Source organism: Podarcis pityusensis, assembly GCF_964106645.2.
Source record: "Podarcis pityusensis genome assembly, chromosome: 4".
In the NCBI taxonomy this organism is placed as follows: Eukaryota; Metazoa; Chordata; class Lepidosauria; order Squamata; family Lacertidae; genus Podarcis; species Podarcis pityusensis.
In genome coordinates this window covers 79,243,309-79,271,001 of record NC_138027.1, presented here as the reverse complement: position 1 = coordinate 79,271,001, position 27,693 = coordinate 79,243,309, and the positions used below count along the sequence as shown (strand labels likewise).

Below are 27,693 nucleotides of genomic sequence, written 5' to 3'. Positions count from 1 at the left end.
CTGAAATATAATGTTGAGCATGATGATCCAAATGGTCTCGCCGATGAGTAAACCTTTAACAAAATCTTTTGTTCCCTCTTACTGCACTTTGCAGAGACCTCTTAAACTCACTAAGGTTGTAATCCTGCGTGCGGTTAAATCAACAGGACATAACTATGCTTAATTGCAGCCTAAATGCATTTCAGCAGTTTCTGCAAGTAGTGACAGACAACCTTAATCATCCTTTCCTTTTTGATTCCTCCACTCCACCCTTGCTTGAAAAGGAAAGGATGTTCATTCTCAGAAAGTGGGTCAAGTCAGCACTGCATTCACCTGCTCTTGAGTTGTTCAAATTCTGTTGTGAGTGTCAGGTGTGGCCATCAAAAAACTGAAGGGCAGACCCACTTCCGTGTGCCCCACCTCTGCCTAATTCCATTTTCGCTACTCCCATTTCTCAGCTCATAAGAAGCTCAGGAGAGAATGCATGTGAGAACTCAATCTGGGGGTTGTATTTTGGACTGGGGAGTTAGAAGTGGGTGGGTGGGTCAGGAACAGGTGTAGGTGGGAGACAGAGAAAAATAAGCATCGTGGACAAGTCATTAGCAGTTGAGAAAGTTATCGCATTACTAAAGCAAAGTTAGATGAAACCTGGGGGAAATTGCTTCAACAAGGGGCAGAGGAGACATGTTGGTGAAAACTGCTGCCTCTGCCATACACAGATTTCTGCAAAGGCTCTTACAGTATAATCCAGCACACGTCTACACAAAATAATGATTTGCTCTGTTCAGTGGGGCTTACTCTCAGATTGCCACCTTGAGCTTTGCAAATTTGGTCATCCCTGCCCTCGCTAAGTTAGTGGGAAAGGGTATGCTAGAGAGAAAGACATGATGCTTGGGGGGGGGGAGAGGAAACATTCCCTGATCACATCTTGAGAGCTAAACGGGCTTTTGCTAGAAATAAGCACATCATGATTGCAGAGAAGCTACAACGCACCAGTTTAATGTTATAGGAATGTCTAAAAATAACATTTCCCCCCCCCTTCTTCCCTCCACCCCCAAAGGACTTATTTTCTCAATAGGAAAGGGTTATTGGATTAGTCCAGCAAAGTGACGTCAATGAAGACAATAAACCCTCCTGTGGGCCATTTTAATGATCTTTGAAATGTAAAAATACGTGAAGCTTCATCCTCTGAGCAAGAGAGAAGGATTCAATTGACAAGAGAGTTAAGGATTCACTCCTACACCCATGTACATGGGAATAAGATTCACTGAACTCAATTGGACTTACCTCTGAGTAGACAACTATAGGAGTCCTCTGAAAAAACCTGAAGCATTTACTTGCAAGTTCCATGGATTTTCAACAGAAAAAGTGAAACCGTAACCACTCAACTACACTTCCCTTTGTCATGCCTCTGGCAGCCCCACTCCCAATACCCGCAATCCACACTTTGGGTGGGGGAAAACATTTGTAAAGGGGAACCTGTGACACACAAACAAGCCCCCCCCCCCCATGATGCAAAACCCTGTATAACCGGGTTCTAAATATGAGTGCTTATACCCAGAGCAGGCTCTTTCTCTACAGATATGCCACCCCAGTCTGTAGGCAGGGGAGAGGATGGGAAGAACCAACAAGCACAGCCCCAGTATCCCCCTCACACAACTGTTAAAAATCACGTGAACTGCAACTCCCAAATAAGGCAGCAATTACCATCACATCTAGTTCAGCCCTACCGAATGGGTTTTCTCAAGAAAATAACATTTGTGTGTGTGTGTTTACAAGGAAAAATACAAGATGCCAGGACTCTGAGATACTACTAGGCAATTTATACAAGTGACAGAAGCTTGATGCAGCTCTTCTCCAGAAAGCAAAATAAGATATCTTGAACTCCAAATAAATGTACAGTAGAAAACTGCTAGGATACTTTTTAATTCTAAATTAATGTTGTTACCATAGTGATTTCTCCACTATTTTGGTCCTGAAAACCTCTTCCTGGTCCAGGTTTACAGTACAGTAGCAATCCCTCATCTTGTTTGGCCCTGGATACGTAGGAAGATTTTTAGCTTCTCCTAAAAGGAAGAAGAGGAAAAGAATTAGGGAAACATATTGGGAGAAACAATGCACGGTTAAATTTTGGAATTCTTAAAATGTTGTCCCACTTGTGGAAGCTGGGAGGCAATCATCACCTAAAGGAGATGTTTCTATTGAATATACCAGAGTACTTTTCAGGCTTTTACTCCTATTGAATATACATTTAAAATACCTAGTATTGTGGTTCAGCTATGGGATTACAACGGGGACTTGGGTTCGGCCTCTTGTCTAAAACCCCTGAAGAGGTAACAACACTGATAGGAGTGGAGTACAGTAAACCCACAAGTAACACACTTTTACCTTCCATACATTCAGCTTTACATGCTTGGCAATTTATAAAATAAAATAAAATTTAAAGGAAGTGGGCATCGAGGGAAGACTTTGGCAACTCCACCCGCCATTGAACCCAATGGACTTTGACTACAGTGGTATCTCGGGTTAAGTACTTAATTCGTTCCGGAGGTCCGTTCTTAACCTGAAACTGTTCTTAACCTAAAGCACCACTTTAGCTAATGGGGCCTCCTGCTGCCGCCGCACCGCCGGAGCCCGATTTCTGTTCTTATCCTGAAGCAAAGTTCTTAACCTAAAGCACTATTTCTGGGCTAGCGGAGTCTGTAACCTGAAGCGTATGTAACCTGAAGTGTATGTAACCCGAGGTACCACTATTTATACGAATCTGGAGCGATCCCCAGAACATAACCCCTGCGTAAGTACTTACTGTACTCACTACACACACACACACACACACACACACACACACACACACAATCTCTGACCAGTTCAAATATTATCTAAGGCTCTATTGTGTCCCCTCCCCTTCACAGATGACAAAGAATACAAAGGTGGGAAGAAGTGAGCCTCTTTTTTTAAATCAAGTACAGTGGTACCTCACAAGACGAATGCCTCGCAAGACAAAAAACTCGCTAGACGAAAGGGTTTTTTGTTTTTTGAGCTGCTTCGCAAGACGATTTTCCCTATGGGCTTGCTTCTCAAGACGGAAACGTCTTGCAAGTTTGTTTCCTTTTTCTTAACACCGTTAATACAGTTGTGACTTGACTTCGAGGAGCAACTCATAGAACGCGGTGTGGTAGCCTTTTTTGAGGTTTTTAAAGACTTTGCTATTTTTGAAGCTTTTCCAAAACTTTCCTGACACTGTGCTCCGCAAGACGAAAAAAATCGCAAGACGACAAAACTCACGGAACGAATTAATTTCGTCTTGCGAGGCACCACTGTATCCATGTGGAGATATGTGTTGTGTTAGGTGCATAGTGAGACAAAGAAGGTACATACACATGGTAAAATCACATTTGACTGGGAACATAGAATACTGAGCATGTAATTTTAAAATGCCATCTCATTCGTAAAACTGCACCAGCTACCGCCCTAAACCGTTACTTTTGACAACTGCCAATACTAAGCTATCTGAGCCGACAAAACCACACTGCTTTGCAAGTCTCAGCGCACACCATCTAGGAGTAGTCCACAGTGCAGCAGCTTCTCAAAGCAGCATCAGCCACTCCTGCCACAGGAAAAAGTGTAAAAACATGGATTTGTCCCAGGTTTCATAGGGCTGGTGCCATTTTGCCTCCAAAAGCACAAGGAGCCACAGCCCAGCAGCTTCCATGTCAGAAAGGGTCCACTAATCAGTCTGGTGCAGCAGAAATCAGAAGCCTATTAGAAAACGAATTCAACTTTCCCTTTCCCTTTCACCCCTTAAAACTTGCAAATGGTTTTCTTCCAAGGTGAAGCCTTTTCTTCTCCCTTGAGGATTTCCAGAAGCAAACGCTCTATGTTTTATTGTGTTTCTGCAGTGGAGAGAGAGATTATCATCAAGTGACACACAAAACCCAGAACACTCTCTCCTGATAAGATACCAGGGGATAGCAGTTTGTGAGCGGATGAGTGAATCTTATTTGCAGCCACGTCTGAATGTGTTAAGATTCAGGTCTCCGTTGGAACCGTTGAGATGGCAGGCATGGATCCACACTATGCATTACCACCCAGTTTCAACGGAATTGGAGGAAGGAACTGGAGAAAGACTAGCAACAGCAGCCGATAACTATGACAATAGGCCCAAATGAGTCAAGCGATACTACCTAAGCATGTACAATACCTGCTGTAGGTAAGGTGGGGAACATGTATCTGGCTTGAATTTTAATGAGAAACTATCTATCTTGCAGGGACGCAGGTGGCGCTGTGGGTTAAACCACAGAGCCTAGGGCTTGCTGATCAGAAGGTTGGCGGTTGGAATCCCTGTAATGAGGTGAGCTCCCATTGTTCGGTCCCTGCTCCTGCCAACCTAGCAGTTCGATAGCACATCAAAGTGCAAGTAGATAAATAGGTACCGCTCCGGCGGGAAGGTAAACGGTGTTTCCGTGTGCTGCTCTGGTTTGCCAGAAGCGGCTTAGTCATGCTGGCCACATGACCTGGAAGCTGTACGCCGGCTCCCTCGGCCAATAAAGCGAGATGAGCGCCGCAACCCCAGAGTAGGTCACGACTGGACCTAATGGTCAGGGGTCCCTTTACCTTTACTTTATCTATCTTGCAATTCTTGAGCCAATACCTCCTAATACCATTCCTTTTAGGTTCTACCCAAGACTGTAAGTCCTATTTGAGTGTTCTTTCTACCCACATGTAAGTAAACATATGGGGGTGAGCATGGGCGTGCTCCCAAGCCCTGCCTCCTCCAGCACATCCCTTTTCCCCAGTCTGGGTTTTGGATTGCATGGGGAATTGCCACAAGTAGAGGAGGTTCCCTGCTTCAATGTTTATCCTCAAATTCCAGGAGAGTTGTAACTTGGGATGAGGGCGACACGCTAGAGTTTGCTCCCCTCTTGCACTGCTGTTTACATGCGAGTAACCCAAATGCCCAAACAGGGCTTGCATTTACTTAATTGTTTTGAGAATACGTTTCCATCCTGTTCCCCAAAACATTTGAATGAGTCAATTCAAAAGGCCTATGTCAGGTGAATGCTTTCACACTTTTCATCGCAAGCCTGAAACCAGAACATTAGTAAAAGAAAGAGATTAACTTTCTAACAAATGAGTGCATAAAAAAGGAAGTACCACGTCATCTTGAAAAACGAGACAGTCTTTTCAGTAATGTGTGGGAATTTGTCAGTACTTCAGTAAGATATTCTTGAATACTCAAACCATTTCCAGTTTCCATGGATTATTTTACAATGATGCTCTGAAATCCTGGAGACCACCGCCATTAATAAGACCGTCTCGCCACGCAGCATGAACTGCATAGATGTTGCCTCAGGCGCTCTAGAAAATTTGAAACCAGTGCCCTAGTGTTGGTGAATGCTTTTCACATCTACTTCTCTGCCATAGAACTTGTGTGCACTTGTAAAAAAACAAAAAACCTATGACAGAGCGGCTCAACTTTTTATACCAAGTGCAGCCACAAGAGTACTTTGACATGGAACCCACAGGTCGCACATGGCCTTGTTGCATGCTCAGGGGGCAAGGCAAAGATCTGACCCCACCTCTCTGCCCAAGCCTACCTTCCCAAAGCCAGCTGAGGCACCAGTCTCAGAAGCAGAAGCGATGCTCTGGCTGGACCCTAGAGCCTTCCAACCCCTTTCCCAAACTTGGGAAAGCACTGACTAAGTTTCGGGAAAAAGGAAGGAGGACTTTAGGACCCTGTTAGAGACCTCACAATGGAAGAATGGTGTGATATAAAAGCACAGTCAATCAATCAATCAATCAATTGACTAAACCCCGTGACACAACTGCAACACACAAGCAAGTTCCTTACAAGTGAGGGAAAGGCACTCTGCATGTGCTTAAATGTTCTTAAAAGGTAAAGGGACCCCTGACAGTTAAGTCCAGTCACAGACGACTCTGGGGTTGCGGCGCTCATCTCGCTTTACAGGCCGAGGGAGCCGGTGTTTGTCCGCAGACAGTTTTTCCGGGTCATGTGGCCAGCATGACTAAGCCCCTTCTGGCACAATGGAACACCGAAGCCAGAACAGCGCACGGAAATGCCGTTTACCTTCCCACCGGAGCGGTACCTATTTATCTACTTTGCACTTTGACGTGCTTTCGAACTGCTGGGTTGGCAGGAGCTGGGACCGAGCAACAGGAACTCACCCCGTCGCGGGGATTCGAACTGCCTACCTTTTGGTCAGCCAGCCCAAGGCCCAGTGGTTTAGACTACAGCGCCACCAGCGTCCCACTTAAATGTTCTTATTAAGTCCCAAAATTGGGTGCTGGTAACTTCTGGCTCCATTTAAAAGCCTGGGCTCATATCCTATCCCAGTGTAATTCATGTATTACAGGGTGTAATTCGGGGAGGGGGGAGGGAGTGTAATTCGGGGAGGGGGCGGGAGGAAGAGAATCATAGAACAGATATCCAAGAAGTGAATTCTCCTTATAAATCTTTTTTTTTTTATGAATAGCGGGCGAGGAGTTGGATTTTTATGTGTGTCATAGGAAGGCATGAAAGACAAACCCCTGTGTGGCGGAAGCCACACACTAAACCTCATAATTTAATCTGCCTCACTACATAACAAGGTGCTGGCAGGCAATGCTCACATTAGGAACAGGTCAGTTGAAAATCTAGGGTTCTGGCTGCCGAATCAGTATGCAGATGGCTGTGTGCATGACCTGATTTAGAAACCTAATACTGCCTGCCTTTCAACAGTTAGAGGCTGTGTGTGTGTGTGTGTGTGTGCGCGCGCGCACATGCATCCATTCACACACATTAAGGATTTTTGCTCTATTTAATATCTAGAAACAAACCACCAGAGATAATCCCAGTTAAGGAAATGCACTAATTTTAATCACAACTCTTATTAAAACGAACCACCATTTTAATAATGACAGCCATGGGCAGCCAAGGGGTGAGGGGACAGGGAGGGGCAGCTGCCCCCCAATCAACAAACAGAAATAAAAATACATCGCTAACTGAGGTTCTGCTCCCCTCCAACAAAAGGCCTGCACCCCCTAGCAAAAATCCTGGCTACGCCCATGATCATAGCTGATTGCATTTTGCTTGCAAAGGTACACCTCCTGGAATGAAACAAAAAATAACTGGGACCGGACAGCATTACAGTGGTACCTCGGGTTAAGTACTTAATTTGTTCCGGAGGACCGTTCTTAACCTGAAACTGTTCTTAACCTGAAGCACCACTTTAGCTAATGGGGCCTCCTGCTGCCGCCGCACCGCCGGAGCCCGATTTCTGTTCTTATCCTGAAGCAAAGTTCTTAACCTAAAGCACTATTTCTGGGTTAGCGGAGTCTGTAACCTGAAGCGTATGTAATGTGAAGGTATGTAACCCGAGGTACCACTGTACATAGGATGTGAACCAAAGCAACATTAAAGCCAACATGCATAGATTTATTTTAAAATGAAGCACATGTGCATTATCTCTTCGTTTTGTTTTCTGTGGCAAGCCGCAGTAGGTTTTCCTTTCAATTCTGACTTAATGTTTCCTGCATGTGCAGTTGGGAATTGGCCCAAAGGAAGCAAAGGCGGGTAAGGGGGTGAGGGGTGAACTCTGGGCTGCTCAAGAAGTACAATCGCCTAATGTAACAGCATCGTATTCCTAGTAAATGCAATGAAATATTGCTTCTCATGGTCTCCTCTAATGGAGCTCCTTTGCTATCCAAGTTCAGACATACGTGAACCAGTTAAACAACTTGGCTCCCCAGCCCCCTATTTTTAACCTGTCATCGGCATTGCCTGAAAAACTGCACGGGGCTTAAAAGCCTCCGCTGTTCTTTCATTTCCACCACCAAGCCAGACCAATAAATATCATTCCAAACTACTCTTTCACAGCTTGTATGCCATTTTAGCATTTCCACTGTTCTTGATATCGACATCTAACAGCATGGAACTGTGATCTCATTTTCTATTTCAGTCAGATGTTCTTGTTAGAAGTTTCACAGCAGTGCTTGGCAGCAGTTATTTAAAAAGTGGAGCATGTTAATTACACACATAGCATTAAAGCTTGTGAAAATCTTCTCAGTTCATTTTTATGTGAACAGATAGATACACATATATTAAGCTTTCCTAATCATGCATTATCGTGGTCTCAGCTTGAAGGCTTTTTTACAGATGCTAATTTCAGTACTTTAAAGCTCTGGGCTGAGTGAGAACATTTTCCCTCTTGTATTATCTGATTGCCTAGACTAAGATGAGATGGGCATCTCTCACATTTTGCACTACTTTAAGATTAGCTGTTATGGATGCTAAAAGATAAAGAGTGCACTTTTATCTGGGAATAAGCCCCACTGGACACAAGAGACTTGGTCTAGTTTACTTTGTTTGATATCTATACCCTATTTTTTTTCTATTTAAAAGGGTTGGGGTGGTTTACAACAAAAATACAACAAAAGCAAAACAATTAAAGTCACATAATTGGTTAAAAACAAAAAGCAGAGTATGCTTTAACTAGGTCTCCACAAAAGAGCATTTAGAGTTCTGTAAAGAAGCAATCCTGGTGGCACAACCAAAACAGCCAGGGGAAGAGAGAAACTTGTGTTTGTGGGTATTCACAAGAAAACTGATTTCACTCTGGCATTCTTTAGACCAAGCTTATGAATCCAGCAATAGCATGATTGGTGCCCAATGCTCCAGAAGATCAGAAGCAGCTTCTGGGTACCAGGCAGCAGATATTCTTAAGCAAGGATACAGATGATGATGATGGAAAGCTTAAGGCTGCAATTGTATACACCAGGTGCAAGTGAATCACAACTTGGATCAGCCCCAGCAAGCCAATATTAGGGATTATGGAAGTTGTAGTTCAGCCACAGCTCCGAGGGCCTTCTGGCGGTTCCCTCATTGCGAGAAGCAAAGCTACAGGGAACCAGGCAGAGGGCCTTCTCGGTAGTGGTGCCCACCCTGTGGAATGCCCTCCCATCAGATGTCAAAGCGATAAACAACTACCTGACATGCAGAAGACATCTTAAGGCAGCCCTGTTCAGGGAAGTTTTTAATGTGTGACAATTTAGTGTATTTTTGGTCTCTGTGGAAGCCGCCCAGAGTGGCTGGGGAAACCCAGCCAAATGGGCGGGGTACAAATAATAAATTATTATTATTATTATTATTATCATCTAGGAGGGACGAAGGGTCTCCATATCTGATATACACTCCTATCTGGAGTAAGTACCAGTTAATTCAATGGCAATTACTTTTCAGTAGACATGCATAGGACTGCACTGTTAATGACTTATTTGAGCCCACAATAAATGTCATACGCTGTCTTGCCATTTTATGGTTTCTCTGATTTAGCGTAATAACCACACTGGCGTCCTCTTGAAGTTGGCTGTGCATTTCCTAATCTGTGGTGTGCATTCCAGCTAAGCTTTTATTATAGTGGTTTTAAATAATCTTCAAGATCCAGAAGAGATTGGATCCTCCCTTCCAACTTCCTTTTAACTAACCTGCTTCTTCCCCCTAGAGGTTTCCTCTTTTGGAATTAAATGTGACCACGTTAAAGTTATTTTTAGATGAACGGTTTGAGACAGGAAACTTAAGCATCTACTAATGCATGCCTAAATTTGACATAGATCCAAACTGCAGGCATTCAAGAATTTCTGACTACAGTCCTAGATCCCCAAACTGTCATTTATAAGAGGATGGTGATCAGAAATACAGCGTAGCTGCATGAGAACAAGAATCCTATCTAGTCCAGTATTCTCCTTCTGAGGTATAGGAAAGATAAAGAACTCAAAATCATGTGATTGCCTTCCTATAACTCTCAGAGGAGATCTGGCTCCGAGATGCCAAGCTCCTATCTACAACTTCATGAAGCTATAAATTTCAGCACATTGCTTTGAACACTAAAGTTGAACCGGCCCTCTCTACACAATTACTTCTTTTTGGTGTCCAATGGAGGTTCCCCATGTACAGGAATGGCAACTGCATATGAGCTGGGCTCTGGGACCTGTGTAAGTAAAGCTGCCCATTTTAGAACATGCACAGCAGAGGTGGGGGGGGGAGCTGTAAAATGTGGCCTCTGCCAGCAATTCTTCTCTTGCTAATTATGCATCCCACCTGGTAAGAGTTTTAGTGGTGGCTGTAATTTCCAAATCTGCTCAGAGATATTTGCATTGAACACTTCATGCTCTCAGAGAAAGAGCATTTTCTCTAACAAAAAATGCCACAAAAGTGAAAAGCAAGTGAACACCAGACGTTAAAGGTAAAGGTAAAGTGACCCCTGACCATTAGGTCCAGCTGTGTCCGACTCTGGGGTTGCGGTGCTCATATTGCTTTATTGGCCAAGGAAGCCGGTGTACAGCTTCCGGGTCATGTGGCCAGCATGACTAAGCCGCTTCTGGCGAACCAGAGCAGTGCACGGAAACGCCGTTTACCTTCCCGCCGGAGCGGTACCTATTTATCTACTCGCACTTCGTGCTTTCAAACTGCTAGGATGGCAGGAGCAGGGACCAAGCAACGGGAGCTCACCCCGTTGCAGGAATTCAAACCGCCAACCTTCTGATAAGCAAATCCTAGCCTCTGTGGTTTAACCCACAGCGCCACCCGCGTCTCTTATTATGTTACTAATTGTTAAATTTCTTTTGTTTCAAAAAAAATAAAATCCCGCAGTTTAGTTAGCTAGGGTTGCCTTACGTCAGGAATTTCTCAGGCATACCCGGAATACTGCAGTCCAAAGCAGTGTCTGGGTGGAAATCAGCAAAATGTCCGGGAAAATCCGTACATACTGGCAGTGTTCCTTTTGCCAATTTCCCTTAAAAATAGCAGCCCTAAGTTAGCAAACCCTGCTAAAAGGAAGTACCCATATATGTGCTAAAGCTACACTGGGCAAACAGTTTAGCTCATTGCTGATCACATCATTTAATGTGGATAGAGTTTTGTAAAGACTGCGTGGGCCAGAGATGCATCATTTCATAGATGGAGTGCCAACTGCACCAAACTCATGTGGGCGGGACTCCGTTGCCTTAGTGAGACTTTGGCCATAGTTCTTACCTGATAACTGACTCCCAGACTAGATGTATTGGGGGGAGGATGTCCATACAGTGGTACCTCGGGTTAAGTACTTAATTCGTTCCAGAGGTCCGTTCTTAACCTGAAACTGTTCTTAAACTGAAGCACCACTTTAGCTAATGGGGCCTCCTGCTGCTGCCGCTGCTGCCGCCAGAGCACAATTTCTGTTCTCATCCTGAAGCAAAGTTCTTAACCCGAGGTACTATTTATGGGTTAGCGGAGTCTGTAACCTGAAGCGTATGTAACCTGAAGCGTATGTAACCCGAGGTACCACTGTACACATGTAACAATTTACTATCTCTCCTCTGCAGTGGCTGCTTTCATCGTATGAAAAGAACATAGTAAGTGAAAAGCTTATAAGACATAACAGGAAGCCAATATATGACTAGTCTTATAAGACGCGGGTGGCGCTGTGGGTAAAAGCCTCAGTGCCTAGGGCTTGCCGATCGAAAGGTCGGTGGTTCGAATCCCCGCGGCGGGGTGCGCTCCCGTTGCTCTGTCCCAGCGCCTGCCAACCTAGCAGTTCGAAAGCACCCCCGGGTGCAAGTTGATAAATAGGGACCGCTTACTGGCGGGAAAGTAAACGGCGTTCCGTGTGCTGTGCTGGCTCGCCAGATGCGGCTTTGTCACGCTGACCATGTGACCTGGAAGTGTCTCCGGACAGCGCTGGCCCCCGGCCTCTTGAGTGAGATGGGCGCACAACCCTAGAGTCTGTCAAGACTGGCCCATACGGGCAGGGGTACCTTTACCTTTACCTTATAAGATATCAATAAATTACTTCATGCAACTTGGCCCTCTTGGGAAAAAAAGCATGTAATCTTGCATACAAAGACCTATATACTGTAAGATTAACAATGCAATCACATGCATGCCTATTCAGAAACAAATGCTATTGAACTGAACAGGACCAACTCCAGGAATTCATAGTTCCCTGACTGTGGAATAAGTGTCCATTGCTATTCTCCATTGCTCCATATACCAACCAAATACATCTCCTTTGTGGAGTATTTTTTTAAAAATAAAGTATCTTTTGCCCCACCCACTCTTCAAGAAACGCAATGTCAATTTTATTTTTGTAACAGCTGATAAAGTTGCACGTTGACTTGCCCAGATCCACTTATGAGTTTCTCACATCCAAACCCAACAATATACTTACTTTCCTCATTATTACACCAGCTTTCTAGATGCAACAGGAAATTTCTGAATGTAAAAGACATTCATAATGTTGATGTTTTTTTCTTTTCTTCTGCTATTCACATCATTTAAACTCTTATTAAAGTACTGCAACAATGTGTAAACATCTTCATAGCAGTAAACTGCTTTAGTGGATACCATTCTTTTTTCCTAGAAGACACTTATATGCATCCAGCTAACATTTCAGCTTTTGTTATATTTACAATAAAAGTGTGCATGAATTTTACAGAACCTAAATTATAAACAAACATCTGAATATCAAATTTGTTGTAAATTATGAAATGCAACATGATGAAATCTCACTTTAGCAAAAAACCGAATTGCACCATAAAATACTATAAGGTACAAATGCTGTTGGAAGGCAGAATAGAATTAATCTGGATATTCAGCAGTTCTGGATAATTTTTCATTTAGTACTCTAATAATTTTACCACTTAAGCTGTCCTGCATTCAATGGCCCACTTTCAGAGGAGATAACTGCTTCTCTGCCAATGAACTGCTTTGTCATGGATAAATGAACTACATAATCAGGACAGGCAAAAATCAGACTGTATTGACCCAAATAAGATATATTTTCTCATAAGTATAGGGCGCTGCCAAAATGCTAAGAGATATCACTCCTTTCATTTAAAAGCTAGCAGGCAAGTTCAAAGCCATTCAGAACAAAAGAGAACAACAGAAGGACTAAGGTGTTTTGGTTTTAAAACAGAATAAAGCAAATTCTTATATTTGTAGCTTTGAAATGTACACAACCTTCACAGTATTTCCCATGGGACAGGTTTATCACAGACAATCAAACCTTGGAACTCAAACAGCTCCGTTCTCAAATGTTTTGGCTCCTGAACAGCAAAAATCTGGAAGTAAGTGCTCCAGTTTTCGAAGGTTCCTCAAAAGTCAAACAGCTTCCAAGGTGCATTTTTCTCCCCCCCCCCCTCCCCATTTACTTTGCAGCCAGTCCACTGATCCTCGGTTTTCGAACATTTCAGAAGCCAAACAGTCTTCCAGAACGGATTACGTTTAAAAATGGAAGTTCCACTGTACAGGTTTCCTTCCAGACTGGCAGGTTTGGATTGCACAGGATTTGCCAAAATGTTTGGTACCCGGCAGGCTACTGCCATTTCAGATTACCAGATTATCTGGAAATAGCTGCAATAGCCTGAATGGGTAGTTCTATGGATCTAGCCTTCAGTAACTAAACAGAAACCACATGGTGGCATATTTGAAGGAAGTGGAATCGAAGGCTGACATTTCCCAAAAGTATGGTGGTGGGCTCTCATTTATTTTAACCACAGAGTCTCTATGTCACAATCGTAGTTTATCATGACAGCTGGTTTTAAGTCATTCTTGGGGATATATATGGAAAATTATTTCCCTGTGTCTATGTACCTGGTGCCCAAGTGTGTGTTTTGTGATTGGCAAAAAAGCTTCCAAATGGGCCTTGGTGTTATTTCAGAATTAAAAATAAAGCTTTCTTCCATGAGTAATGGTATTGTACTTAAGGGATGGGATCGTGTGTGGGAGGGGCCCTGCGTAACAAGTTTGTACAGGGCCATCTCAAGAATGATGACTGGACTCTATCTCCTGCAGCAAACACAACTGCTGCAAGAAATATGGGGTCATTATCAGTTTCATTTATTTATTTCTAAAGGCACACCTCTAAGAACTTAAATCCCAGCTTCATTCTGCTTGAATCCAATGTTGGAATGAACTACTTGCAACAGAAGGTTTTTCAGACATTGGCTAGTTATAGAAGTTGACTTTGTTTTAGAAACCAGTTTTTTAACCATCCCCACCCACGGAATTCATCCAAAGTATACATTTCTGTTTGCGTTGTCCACAGGCTGAATGAGAAGAAACAACCAACTGGAGGTATTTTTTAACTTCTAATGGTTGCCAGTTTGCTTGTATACACTTGATGAGGACAGTGGTCCCTGTCTGAAGCTCCAATCTTATGCACACTTACTTGTAAGCAAGTCCTGTTGAATAATATGGGTCTTCCAAGTAAATATACGTAGGCTATACGTAGACCCACTGCTTTGCTCTTCTATAGTCTTTCCTATATGTACTATGGTGACAAAAACAACTAGGGAACACTAATATTTATGCTGCATATTAGGAGAGCTTTAAAAATAGTGATATGGAATGAAGGTTCATGTGCACGAAGGCAAAATATTCCACTTGTCAAATATAAAAACATAAAAAGGATATTATCATGCAAAGAGCAACCAAATCGTGTTCCAAATTTACAAATAAGCATAGTTTTTCCTCTGCCTGAAAGCAGCAGCCATAGAAACTCAACACATACTGTAAATCAAAGACCAAATAACGCACAGCATGATGCATTTTTAACGCAACATTCCCCCCAAAAGTGACTAATTTGAACTCTGCGAGAGACGAAATATCACATGAGTCTTGATCCGAGAAATGAACTCCAACCAAGACTGATTCATCCTAGAGTATATTGAATGTGATGAAAGCCAAATGCTAAGATTGTTTTGCTTCACAAATGTTCATTTATCTCTAAGTGAAACATGAATGTGTTTACTTACTCTTTCCCTCCTTAACTCTTTGTAGTCAGGAAGTAAATTGTTTACCACTGTGATTATTAAAACAGAACATTTCAATTCAGATTGGGCGTGGGGTGTGTGTGTGTGTGTGTGTGTGTGTGACTTTTGTTTTTAAAGAGGGACAAAAGTCAAAATGCATGCATGTAAAGTTTGTGGGGCTGTGGTCCAAGAAAGCGCTTTCTCTATGGTGGGCCCATATTGTGGAATGCCCTCCCTTCCAAGGCATGCCTCCCCTCATCACTGTATACATTTCAACCACGAGTCAAGAAGCATCTTTTTGCCTAGGACTTTGGGGCGGCAGAGGATGAGCACAGAATCTCTCTCTTGATTCCTTTTGCTAGCTTTGGTTGCTGTTTGGTACAGTTTAACTGGTGCGTTTAGCAGGCATTAAGAAATTTTATGTATTAATGGACTGCACAGTGAATGGCAAGCTGTAAATGCACAGAAACAAACTGAAGGTCAGCATATAAAGTATTTTTAAAACAAAGCAAAGCAAAACAATTTTGTTTATCAATTCATCTTTGCTTTGGGCCAAAAGAGGCTTAGAAAGCATGCAGGAGAAATGAAGCATGCAAGTTCTCCTATGGCAGAGGAAACACCTGTACCTGTCATGCCTAGATATAATGGTGAGAGGAGGGTTGGCAAGGGGAGATGTGTAAGCTCAGCACTGGACAGTCAAAACAAGCATGCAAGGAGGACGATCAAATCTTCCCACTGGTTTACCAAGTTTGAAGTCATTCTCAGTGACACATTAGGAATTGGGGGGGGGGGGTCCTGGTCTAGAGGTCATCCACACAATATGATATGAAGGCATGGCTAGTTAAATATGCAAAGGACAAACAGCAATTTGGCATAAATAGTATTTAACAAATAATATTTAACCAACTGCAAAAGTGTATTTATCCCAACTTGTTTGTTCTTTTCAGGTTTGATTTCCTTTCGTTTTGCTTTACTTTGGTTACATACGCAAACCAAATTCTTGGCTTGTATCTCTCATCGTTCTGTAACGGAGTGGTGGTGTTTCTGGAAGATACCGAGTATCTGGATCCACTTCCATTGGGGTTTAAGGCCTGGTTTGGGGGCAGATCTGGCTTTGGTTACCCTGACAGGTGTCCTGTATTGGGAGAGTGACAAGGAGAGTGTAACCCTGCTGCTCTCAGCAGCTTTTGATCATAGTATCCGAGTGGTATTGGTATCGGAGGAACTGTTCTACAGCAGTTCCATTCCTCAATTCTTACCCAATAGAGTAGCATTGGGGGAGTGGCTCTTCAACCCCCTGGCAGTTGTGCTATGGGGTTCTTTGGGGCAACATTTTGTCCCCCTGTGCTTTTCAAAAATATCTATATGAAGCTATTTGCACACTGGTCATTAGGAGTTTTGGAGCATGGTGCCATTGGTAAATTGGCAACATGTAGCTCTATTTCCTCCATAACATCTGAACCAGGAGAGGCTGAGCAAGCTCTGGACAGGTGCCTTTATGCAATGGTGGACTGGGTGAGGGCCAATAAACTGAGTTTGAACCCTGGGAAGATGGAGGCTTCATAGGATGGTGTCATTGATTCAATTCCTTTTTTCAACTCAGATAGTTACACTGACAAATTAGAAATCCGATTCAGACCTCGAAGGAAATCGTGACATGAAAGTCGATTTTAAATATGAACTTTATATGAATCTGTGGTCCTGTGAAGACATGTTTTAAGAATTTTCTATATTGGTTAATATAGCAAATACATACATAGGGTGGTATTGAACTAAATTTTACTCAAGCGTAGACTCATGGAAATGAATGAGCATGACTAAGTTATGTCCATTAATTTCAACGGGTCTCTTCTTTGTAAAACATCACTGAATACAACCCATCATGCTTAATCACAATTAAAAATAAACTACAGTTATGGTTTATGGCTGCACTGGACATTTATTTCCAATCCCTTAGCAAGTTTTGTCCTCATGTTTCCAAAGGGGTGTCCCACAACTGTGAAGGTCAGCTGCTTACAATGCGAAAACGGAAATGGCAGTCTCAAAACAAGAATTTCTGAAATTGTATCTAATTTGGCTCATTCACCACATTTTAGTAGTTCTTCCTGCTACTGTTTTAAAGTTCTTTCTATATATTTCAGAGGCACGCAGTGTCGCTTTAATTAACACTTAAATAATAGGAGATCCTGGGATAATTGCTTAGTTCCTTTTGCTAGTTCATTGTCTCCTTCAGATATGATAACCTGGATTTTAAAAAGCATGCATGGCTTAGTATATGCACTGATAAACTGTTTACCTTTTCTAGTGTTCCACAATTAACTAGGTATAGTTAAAGTGATCACCTACCTTTCACCATCAGGTCCCAGTGTGGGTTGCAACAATATAAATTCAATATTTAAAACAAATTATGTGGCCTGGTAGTGGATGCAGCCGGCAGCTGGAGTGCTAACTAGGAACAAAACCTCCATGAGGCAGGGTGTGAGTGTGTGTTTGCCTCATGGACATATGGTGACAAGGCATTTAAACACTTTAGTGCATCATACAGACACATAACAGATTGGGACTCGCTAACTCCTGGCTCAGACTAGACTTTGTAGGATAAAAAGGAGGTGGTTAGCCACAATCTCCAAGGCATGTCACAACATTCAGAAGACCAATCACAATGCTGAAACCCTACAGTTGTTTCAACACGTCACCACCTCAAGGGATAATCTGAAGCCACCAGGTGATATTGGGGGTCTTCTCCCAAGACAAAAGAACCCCCTGTAGAAAAGGGGAAAGATAGCTTAGTTCTGCCGTTTCAGAATGATCCCATTTATTAAGGTTGACCCCTCTTTTAGCAGACAAAAAAAAGCAAAATGACAGGGATCAATCAAGAGCCTGAAGCTGTTTATTTTTTCCCAGCTGGCTGCCTTTTAGTAGTAGATGGCTTTCTAAATTCTACATGACTGGCATAGTATATAACCAGCCACAACAAAAGTAAAACAGTAGTACAGTGGTACCTTGGTTCCCGGATGGCTTGGCTCCTGAACAAATTGGCTCCCGAATGCTGCAAACCCAGAAGTAAGTGTTCCGGTTTGCAAATGTTTTTTGGAAGTCGAACGTCCGTTTCAGCTGTCGCTGTTGTTTCCAGGGCCAGTCAGCCAATCAGAAGCCGTGCCTTGGTTTGCAAACATTTTGGAAGTTAAACGGACTTCCAGAACAGATTGAGTTTGAGAACCAAGGTACCACTGTCATCTGGTACCCTTGCTTAGATGTACATGGGCCAACTTGTGCCTTTTCCCAGCTTTGGCTGGTACTCTAAACTAAGGCATGCATTGACAAATACAGTGACCTTGCCAGTGACCTCCAAACAGAACAACTGAAACAGGCTCTTGGTGGGGGGGCCACTGGCTTTCGCAGCATCTCATGACAAAAGTTCCCAAGCGTTCCACTATATACATATTTGTGTATTATTAAGAAAATGCATCACACCCACTATTTTAGTTGAACCGATATTGTGCAATGCAGAGTTAAGCTAGACCCGAAAAGTGCACAATTAACTTGAACTGAATTACTTTTCCCTTCATTTAACATATCTCTGTATTGACATACATAAAATAACTTCCATTTCTCAAGCATCCAAAAGCTGGTAGCAGTCCCCCCCCCCCCCCCGGTCTTCAAAAGAAAGATATCCAGAGAAAAGTTCAAGTATGTATAAAGCAGTATGTGTCAGGGCAAATAAAAAGGGGGATAGGTTACAGAAATATATGCTACACAGGCATAAAGGTAGAGATAAAATAAGTTTTATGAACATTTGTCATCAGTTTCCTTTGCATAGGCAGCTTTCTCTTTAACACCATAGGATAACTGAAAAGCAGGCTGGATTTGTTGCTGCCATATCTATATTTATATCTATCAATCTATCCGTGTGTGTGTGTGTGTGTGTGTGTACACACACACACACACAAACTCTATAACATTAAATAAGTAACCACTGAAAAGCAAGAAAAGGCAGGACACACTACTGTTGGGAAACAGTCTTTCAACCACACAGAAGATCTTGTGACATTTTAAAACCTAACATTCATTAAGCAAAACTACATTAAGCATAAAAGTAAAAGGTAGAATTTTTGGCACACAAGTGAATAGCCTCAACTATGTAAAGCGTATAATCTAGGCTGCAACAGAACACATTAATGGCCTGCATGCTCAGAAGAGACTACAATTTTGTTTCTTTTAAAAGGCTTGCTAAAAATAGGATAAGGAATAAATGTCTCTGATCTGGGTGTGTCACACAGAAGAGATAAACCATTAACAAACCAAGAATGTGGTGGCTCTAGTCTGTCATCATATGAAAAATACCCTAGAAGACTGAAGCCCATAATCTGCCCTTCAACATTCTGCAGCAGTAAGGCCTGCAAGCAGAGAGGGAATTCTAAAAATGTCTCCACAGAAAGGACAACGTGCATCAAGGCTTTTATTGGCATCCTGCTTCGCTGCCCAGCAGCACTCTCCCTTCCTCAGAGCTGGTCTTGGAGGTGGTGTTCGAAGACTGCAGGTTCTGGGCCCACTAACTCCGTGGCAGGACTTCATGAAAACCATGCGCTGTCACAACATATCACTGGTCCAAGCACATGTGGCAGGCCACATTGGATTGTTTACCTGGAAGAGGGTAATCTGGAAGTGGGCGGGTATTAACTTCAGTCCCTTGTCATGGTCAGATCACCAACTATTGAAAGTCAGCCCTTTTAAAGTTTTTCCCTGGAGGACCTATGATGATGGTGATTAATTAAAGTTGTATACCACCCTTCATGGGACGCGGGTGGCACTGTGGGTTAAACCACAGAGCCTAGGACTTGCCAGTCAGAAGGTTAGTGGTTCGAATCCCTGCGACGGGGTGAGCTCCTGTTGCTCGGTCCCTGCTCCTGCCAACCTAGCAGTTCGAAAGCACGTCAAAGTGCAAGTAGATAAATAGGTCCCTGCTCCTGCGGGAAGGTAAACGGCGTTTCCGTGCGCTGCTCTGGTTCGCCAGAAGCGGCTTAGTCATGCTGGCCACATGACCCGGAAGCTGTATGCCGGCTCCCTCAGCCAATAAAGCAAGATGAGTGCCACAACCCCAGAGTCGGCCATGACTGGACCTAATGGTCAGGGGTCCCTTTACCTTTACCTTACCACCCTTCATCCAAAGAACATGGTCTGCCGTGGTAAGTTTATTAAAGCACTGAAGTGAGATTTATTTACTATAGCTATCAACAATCTCCATAGAAGGAAGAAACAGATGGCATCATAACAGGCAGAGGTAGTTGAATTTAGGCACCCCCTCTGTCTCATTATTAAAGCATGTAGCATGATCCAGTAAAAAGGAAACAAAACCCCACTGATTTAATGAGTTAAGCAAGTGCCTGAACAGAAATCTTTACTTTTCACTTGATGAGGCTCTGTTTATTTTACACACAAAGTTTGGAGTGGGGGAAGCACCCAACAGATGCTACAGACCTTTCCATACCATGCTGGTCTCAGCTGTGACTCTGCCTACACAGCACCAGAACTCAGCCACAAAATGCAATCTGGCATTATGACAGTTGAAACCGCTCTGATCACTTTTGGCAAAACAATGAATCACAAGTGAAGCATGATTACATTGGACCCTGTGCAGGACTTCAGCCTGCAGTTAGTGGGTACTGAAATAAAAAGCATCACCACCAAGCCCTAGCCAAAGTAGGCAAATTCAGCATTAAGAAAAACAAAAGCAGCAAAAGAAGCCTCTTGAATAGCAGTAGACTAGGATCAGTGTTAGAAACCCATATACAATCTAGGTGCCAAATGGCTCCTTCAACCAAGGTTGTTGTTGTTGTTTAGTCATTTAGTCGTGTCCGACTCTTCGTGACCCCATGGACCAGAGCATGCCAGGCACTTCTGTCTTCCATTGCCTCCCGCAGTTTGGTCAAACTCATGCTGGTAGCTTCGACAACACTGTCCAACCATCTTGTCCTCTGTCGTCCCCTTCTCCTTGTGCCCTCCATCTTTCCCAAGATCAGGGTCTTTTCCAGGGAGTCTTCTCTTCTCATGAGGTGGCCAAAGTATTGGAGCCTCAACTTCACGATCTGTCCTTCCAGTGAGAACCAAGGTTATTGTCGCCCAAATGGAGTGCCATTTTTGGGAAAGACAGCTCTAAAGTCTTGTTTTTTCAAAGGATGGGCCAACTGTGATTGATTCTCAGTTAAACACCTGGCTACTTCAGATGACAGCCTTGAGCTAAGTTAAGAGCTTTGAGAACTTAAAAGGAAGAAAAATCACTTGATCCAGGGATAGTCCATATAAATATTGGCCTATGGTGAAAAAAGCAAGTTGGTTCCAGAAATTCATTCTGATTGTGCAGATAAAACTTAACACAGAGAATTATACAGGATGTGGTATTAGTGTGTGAAAAGTCAAGATCCATGGATCCCCAGGCACGCACCTCCAGATGGTGGAGATGTGAGCTGCCATCCTGGTGCTCAGGAATCTTCACCTGATCACAAGTGGCCGATAGCCAGGTGCAACAATGCACCTGGCGCCTAGCTAATTTCTAACACAGACTAGGATAAGACACATTCTAAGGCCTGGCCCCTATCAAACTCTCTTAGGAGATCAGGCTTGCTCTTTCACCTGAGCAACTCTTCCTTACTTTTACTTTGGCTGAGTTTATCGCCAACAAGCCTTACTCTGCCCTGTTCAGCCTCTTCGTCTCCCTCCCAAGACCTCACCCTATGACTGGACAGGGCCCACCCAAGCCTGGCAGTTCCATTAAGTAGCATTTGGTCACACAAACACTATTGTCTATTTTGAATAAACTTAAAAACAACAACCCTGTGTGAAACATTAGGAGGAGGATGGATCCTTCAACAGTTTTGGGAATTTATTCTTCCTATCATTTCTGTTTGAAGATGTTGGCTTGTGAATCAGTCTTACGAATGATCTCACCTGAGGGCAAGTTGCATGACCTGTATTTGTGCTTCTCCTACTGTGGCTGGTTATGTGTATTTGAATGCATACTTGCATTCCCCATTCCGTCATGTAGGCAGTTCCCCCGCCCCCTTTTCAGGTATGCTGTGGTGTTACTTGCAATGCACATAAATTGGCAGTAGCAGAACCTATGGCACATTAGTTCAAAGAACAACCAACATGCCAGTAGCTGAGATTATCTGTGGTTTCCTTGTCCCAATTGGTCTTTGTCTAGGGCAGGGGTTGCCAACACAGTGCCCTCGGCTATCACGGCACATGCAAAGGTGGTCATTTGTGCTCCCAGGCAGGGATGTGATGGGTGGATGTTAAAGGATGCCCCCTAACCATGGCAAACGTGAAAACTTTGCAAAAAAATTGCTCAGGAATGTCTCCTACTGCTAAAGATCAGGCACAGTTTCAGAATTCGCTGTATAGTTAACTTGCAGGGCAATGGCATATATGTTGAATGGGGCCAGAGCATGCCAGTACTCACCTCCCTACCCTAATACCCAACAAACCAATAATGTTGGTTAACAATACTGACAACCTTGTTTATAAACTTTACACCCAACAAAAGTGCCACAAAGGCATTTGACAGCGTATCACTGGCCCACCCCTATCGCAAGCAAAAGGGGGGGGGCAGCCTGTTCTCAAACAAGGTCATCCACGCCAGCTGAGACATAGGACCAACTGGCTGGGAGCCAAATGGCCCAAGCTACCCCAAACAAACGACCAAACTCCCACTGATGATCATGTCGCAAGACATTCTTAAAGTCTTTGATTGCTTAGAATGGAAATATCTATTAGCAGTATTAACTAGCATTAAATTTGGCCCCAACTTCCTACAAACCCTCAAACAAATTTACTCCCAAACCTCAGCAAAATGCAGAATTAACAATATGGACTCCAATGTCATAGCAATCCAAAGAGGCACAAAACAAGGGTGCCTACTGTCTCCCTTCCTATTCATCTTGTCCCTGGAACCTCTAGCAATCTGACTCCAAGCAGCCCCAGATATCAAGGGTATGGAAATAAAAGGTAAAACCTACAAACTAGGGCTCTTCACAGACAACCTGGTGGTCACAACACCAGACCCCATAAACACAGCAACTGCCCTAAGTAAAGAACTCAACACATTCAACAATGGTGTCAGGCCTACAAGCAAACTTTGAAAAATCTGAGGCTATGTGCTTCAACATAAACACACACACACACAAGCACATCCAAAAGGAATTCACCAACATCCCAAATATAAAACTCTGCCAGCACCAAATTCAGGTACCTAGGGGCTCAAATATCCAGAAACCTCAACAAACTATACCTCCACAAATACAAGCCCCTATGGCGGCAAATCAACAGAGACCTGAGGAAATGGAACAACAACAACTTCACCCTCTCAGACAAAATAGCCATGATCAAAATGATCAAACTAACCTATTTATTCCAAACCCTCCCAATCTGGATTCCCCCAACCCAACTCCTGAAGTGGCAGGAAAAAACAACATGAAAAAAGAGGCAAAACATGTACTTTTGTAAACCAAGAAAATATTTTTTAAACAAAAAACAAGGAGATAAAATTTGTTACAGAAGCAATGATATGATTTGACACTGAATTTCTCTGGCCATGAAGAACATCGAAACGAAACAGAGAATATCAAACTAAGTCAGAAAGGGAGTGAAAAAAGATGCCTCTAGCAAAACAGAAATGAACCCTGAAGGTTTGGAAGCTTTGGGCATGTATACATTCATCACTATGATCAAATTGGAGGATTTCCATGGCCTTGGTCAAGAAGCTTGAAATTTATTCCCCAGCTGCCTCCTAAGAGGTAGTGAAATGAAAGTAATTCCTCCCTAACAGTATCTCCAATGCACAAAGACAAAAGCAGGGGAACTCTGAATATATAATTCCTATACGCAGACCAATCCTTGTGGTAGAATATCCTAGTAAACAATAACACCCTCTGTCTGTCCTAATCCAATCTCAGATTAATGGCTGCAGAAAGGTCAAAGGAGTTAAGGCTCTCTCCAGGATTTTGTGGGCTGCATTACCTTAAATAGCATACCTTGACCTTTTCTTAGAAAGAAATTATGTGATTTTGATTTTTGCCTGCCCTCTCACAATGGACTGAGCCAACTAATGCAACTTCAAAACAAGTAAATCAATATAAAAATCTGTGAACAAGATTTTGACAGGGAGAGAAACTCAAAACAACCGAGTATGAAAGGGGAAAGCAGCTCCCGTTAACACCATAATAACAGAAATTGTGTTTCTTCTTAAAAGCCCATTAATTCTAATCAGAAAAGTAAGAGTGCACGCAGACTGCAACATATCCAAACATCATACAAGGATGTCGAATGTTGGAACATCTCTTTCTAATGTCACCAGATTCTCTGGTGTTCTGGCCCATCCAACATCAGAGCTCCAGCATCAGTAGGACCATGAGGTGGGCATGTTGGGGTTTCCTGGAAATGTCTTGGATCAGCTATCTGGTCTCATTATTTAGGCACTGTCCCAAACACCTGGAGATGTTTGACGTGGGCAATGTGTTGTATTTGGCTGTGTGTGCACCTGCCTGCACACACCTCAGCTCATTTTTCCAAGGCCACAAGGGTAGCAAAAACAGAAGTTTTATCAATTCCTTGGTGGACCACTAATATATGACTGGTGGCAAGTAGCAATCAGGCTGGTGCACCTAAGTTATGCAGGCCTGTAATGATACATTGCAGGGAGGATTTTTAAAAAAGAAAAAAGAAAAGAAATGCAAAATATTGCTAATGAAAATAGTGGCCAGTAATCATATTGCTGAGTTTCATTCCAGCTGTGAAACAGGATTGAATTTTGTGACTTGCCAGACAGATTGCACAATACGCTCATGACCTCAAGTGAGCCTGATCAGTCCCAGAGATACTAAGTTCTTTCATGGCTCTGAATCAAGAGCTAAACATGAATCACCACTTCCTCTATTTATGGCAGAAGGAATATTAAGCGCAAGGCACAGAGCGGCATTTAGCACCTACAAGTTTCATTTCCACATTACAGAACTATCTCCCGCTCTCACTGCACATTTACCACAGTGGAAAATATATCCACACATTCACCGTTTAAACAGGCAGCTATGGTGAAATACTGAATGAATGAATGCAGCGAACACGTCACTTACTGGGAAAGATTCTGTAAGAGACACATTTTTTAAAATGGTATGCATTCAAGAGACGTGATTTCCTAACACTGAAGCAAGCCACTGGGAGGGTTCTTAGAAGGGTGGCATCACCTAAGGAAACCCGTAACAGTTCTGGAGCTCAGCTGACAAAGAATTACAGTATAAAGGTTAATATGTCATTTGCATCCATGTGACTTTCATTTGCCATTTTTTAGCTTACCACCATAAACCGCACAATACTAGCAATTTCCAGAGGGAAATTGTAGCCTATTGTGTATTGTGGGACCTTAAAGGCTAGCAGTTTTATTGTGGCTGCAAGATTTCATGAACTATAGCCACTTTAGCACATGCATGGAAATATTATCCTGAGATACTGATTTATGGATGCACAGTTTAGGAGGTGGAGGGTTGCAAATAGTGAGTTCAGAGGGAATTTAAATTTCTGATCTACTTTATGGCAAAGCAGCTAAGAAAAGGAGCTATTAGGAGTCTCTGCTAAGCCCTAGAAAGTGATAGCGCAAATCTAATTTTTTTTCAGACAGGTGATTTTACAATATTTGGATATGAGCAACATTCATTAGTCTGCAGAAAGGTTACAATCCCAACTGAGTGTGTAGAGCTGTGTGCAAAAGATATCTTGATCTAGCAGCCACAGATCTTTGTGGTAATACAGCACAGGAAACCACCATGATGAGGAAACTGAGGACACAAACAAATGAAGTCAAAAGACCAGATTTCCAAGCAGGAGGAGAGAGATCCGTCTTAATAGTGGATTGTCTTCCACACAGCAAAGAGCTGGCAAATCTGCAGTTACAGTAATTGTTATGTACTGAGTTGAATAGGATCCAAACTGTAGCAGTCTGATTGGTCCTAGAACAATAGGATCCAAAAGGCAGCAGTCTGATTGGTCCTAGAACAATAGGATTCAGAATGCAGCAGTCTGATTGGTCCTAGAACAATGCAGCAGTATGATTGGTTGGCAGGAACCACCCAATCCTGCTCCAGATAGAAGTGAATCCACAACCTGATTGGCTTACAGTAGAATTCCAGAATTAGCCAATCATGTGCAGCCCATTGTGTAAATAATGTATATAAAGCAGATACTGTGAGGGGACATTTATTCATTCCTCCTCACCACTATGAGCTGAATAAAGAGCATGAAATCACTTTGCGACTCTGAGTATATTTCACTGGCGACGAGGATGGGATCCCGCTGAGCTGACTGCCACACACAGCACCGCAGCACCGCCAACTGCCGCACCGCTGCCTCGCACCGTGTATCCAGGCTTCAGCTCCGGGACACAAGGAACTCAGAATGGCAACCAACAGCAGCTTCTCGCCATTCAACCCAGCATCTGGAGACTGGGAAGCGTACGCCTCCCGTTTCACCTTCCTCCTAGAAGCCAAAGGGGTCGCCGACGAAGAAGACGCCAAGAAGAGGGCGATATTCTTCAGCGTCTGCGGAGAGGAGACGTTTGAAATCGCCCGGGCTCTCCTTGCGCCTGAAGACGTCGCTACTGTTCCATACAAAACAATAATGGAACAGCTGAAGGGGCACTTTTCGCCGCAGCCCTCAGTGGTGGCTCGTCGAAATGCCTTCTACGCAAAGCGGCAAGCCCCTGGGGAAACCATAACTGGGTTTGTGACCTCTCTCCGCCAAGCCGCCCGGTTCTGCAACTTCTCAGAGCTGGAGAACATGCTTCGTGACCGCCTCGTCGGTGGCCTGAAGGATGAGAAGCTGCAACGACGCCTCTACGCTAAGAAGGACCTAACGTTCCAGGTCGCTCTGGAGGAGGCCCTGGCAACAGAAGCTGCCGAGAGGTCGACCCAAGAGGCACGGCCGAGCCTGCCATCCCAACCGAGGGTCCACCATGAAGACCTCACCGACGACTCAGGATCCGACAGGGAGGAGGTGCACCGAGTACAGCAGCGCACTCAAGCAGCGCACAGACCACAGCTGCCTCGACGAGAAGGAGGGAACTGCGCAAGCTGCGGGGAGAGTCACGAGAGGAGGACCTGCCGTTTCCGCAACGCAGAGTGCAGGCAGTGCAGAAAATCGGGACACATCGCCCGGGTGTGTCGGGCTCGGCCCACCCGACACCAGGCATCAGATGACCAATCCAAGAGCCCCAGGTCCCGGGGCCCAACGCACCAAGGCAACTCGACGGAGCTCACGGACTTCCAGGTATACCAGTTGCCCCACCCCAACGTAGAGAAAATTTATGTAGAGGTACAGATAGAGGGGGCCCCATGCCGCATGGAGCTTGACACGGGTTCAACTCTATCCATAATCTCGGCAAGGACCTTAAGGAAACTGTGTCCCACTGGGGGTCCCAAACTCAGGCCGGCCCCATTCACCCTCCGGGACTTCCAGAAACGTAAGGTCCCCACAATGGGGGTGGGGACCTTCAGGGTGCAATACCGAGGGCGGACGCGGCAACTGGACTTGCTTGTGGTCAAGGGCCCCTACATTAGCTTACTGGGATTGGCATGGTTTGGACCACTGGGGCTAGCTGTCACCGGGGTGAACCACACTAGCTTACAAGTGGACGTGGACGCCATATGCAAGGAATTTCCAGGGGTTTTCGATGGGAAATTGGGACAGTATACGGGCCCCCCCATTGCGCTACAGCTTGACCCCGCAGTACGACCGGTCAGGCTCAAGGCCCGCCGGGTCCCGTTCGCCTTGAAACCCCGTATAGACGAGGAATTGGACCGACTCGTAGAGCAAGGAGTGCTGGAGCCGGTGCCTAATGCTCCCTGGGAAACCCCAATCGTCACACCCGTCAAGCCTAATGGT

General features: G+C 43.9%; 1 protein-coding gene across 1 annotated transcript in view; it reads right to left on the bottom strand.

Moving 5' to 3' along the window:
- RASA3 (RAS p21 protein activator 3) overlaps positions 1-27,693 on the bottom strand; it is a 127,464-nt gene that overhangs the window by 75,625 nt on the left and 24,146 nt on the right. Inside the window, exon 2 of the mRNA XM_081003009.1 lies at positions 1,928-2,045. Within this exon, the coding sequence (XP_080859135.1) occupies positions 1,928-2,045 (118 nt within the window). The remainder of the gene's footprint in view (positions 1-1,927; positions 2,046-27,693) is intronic.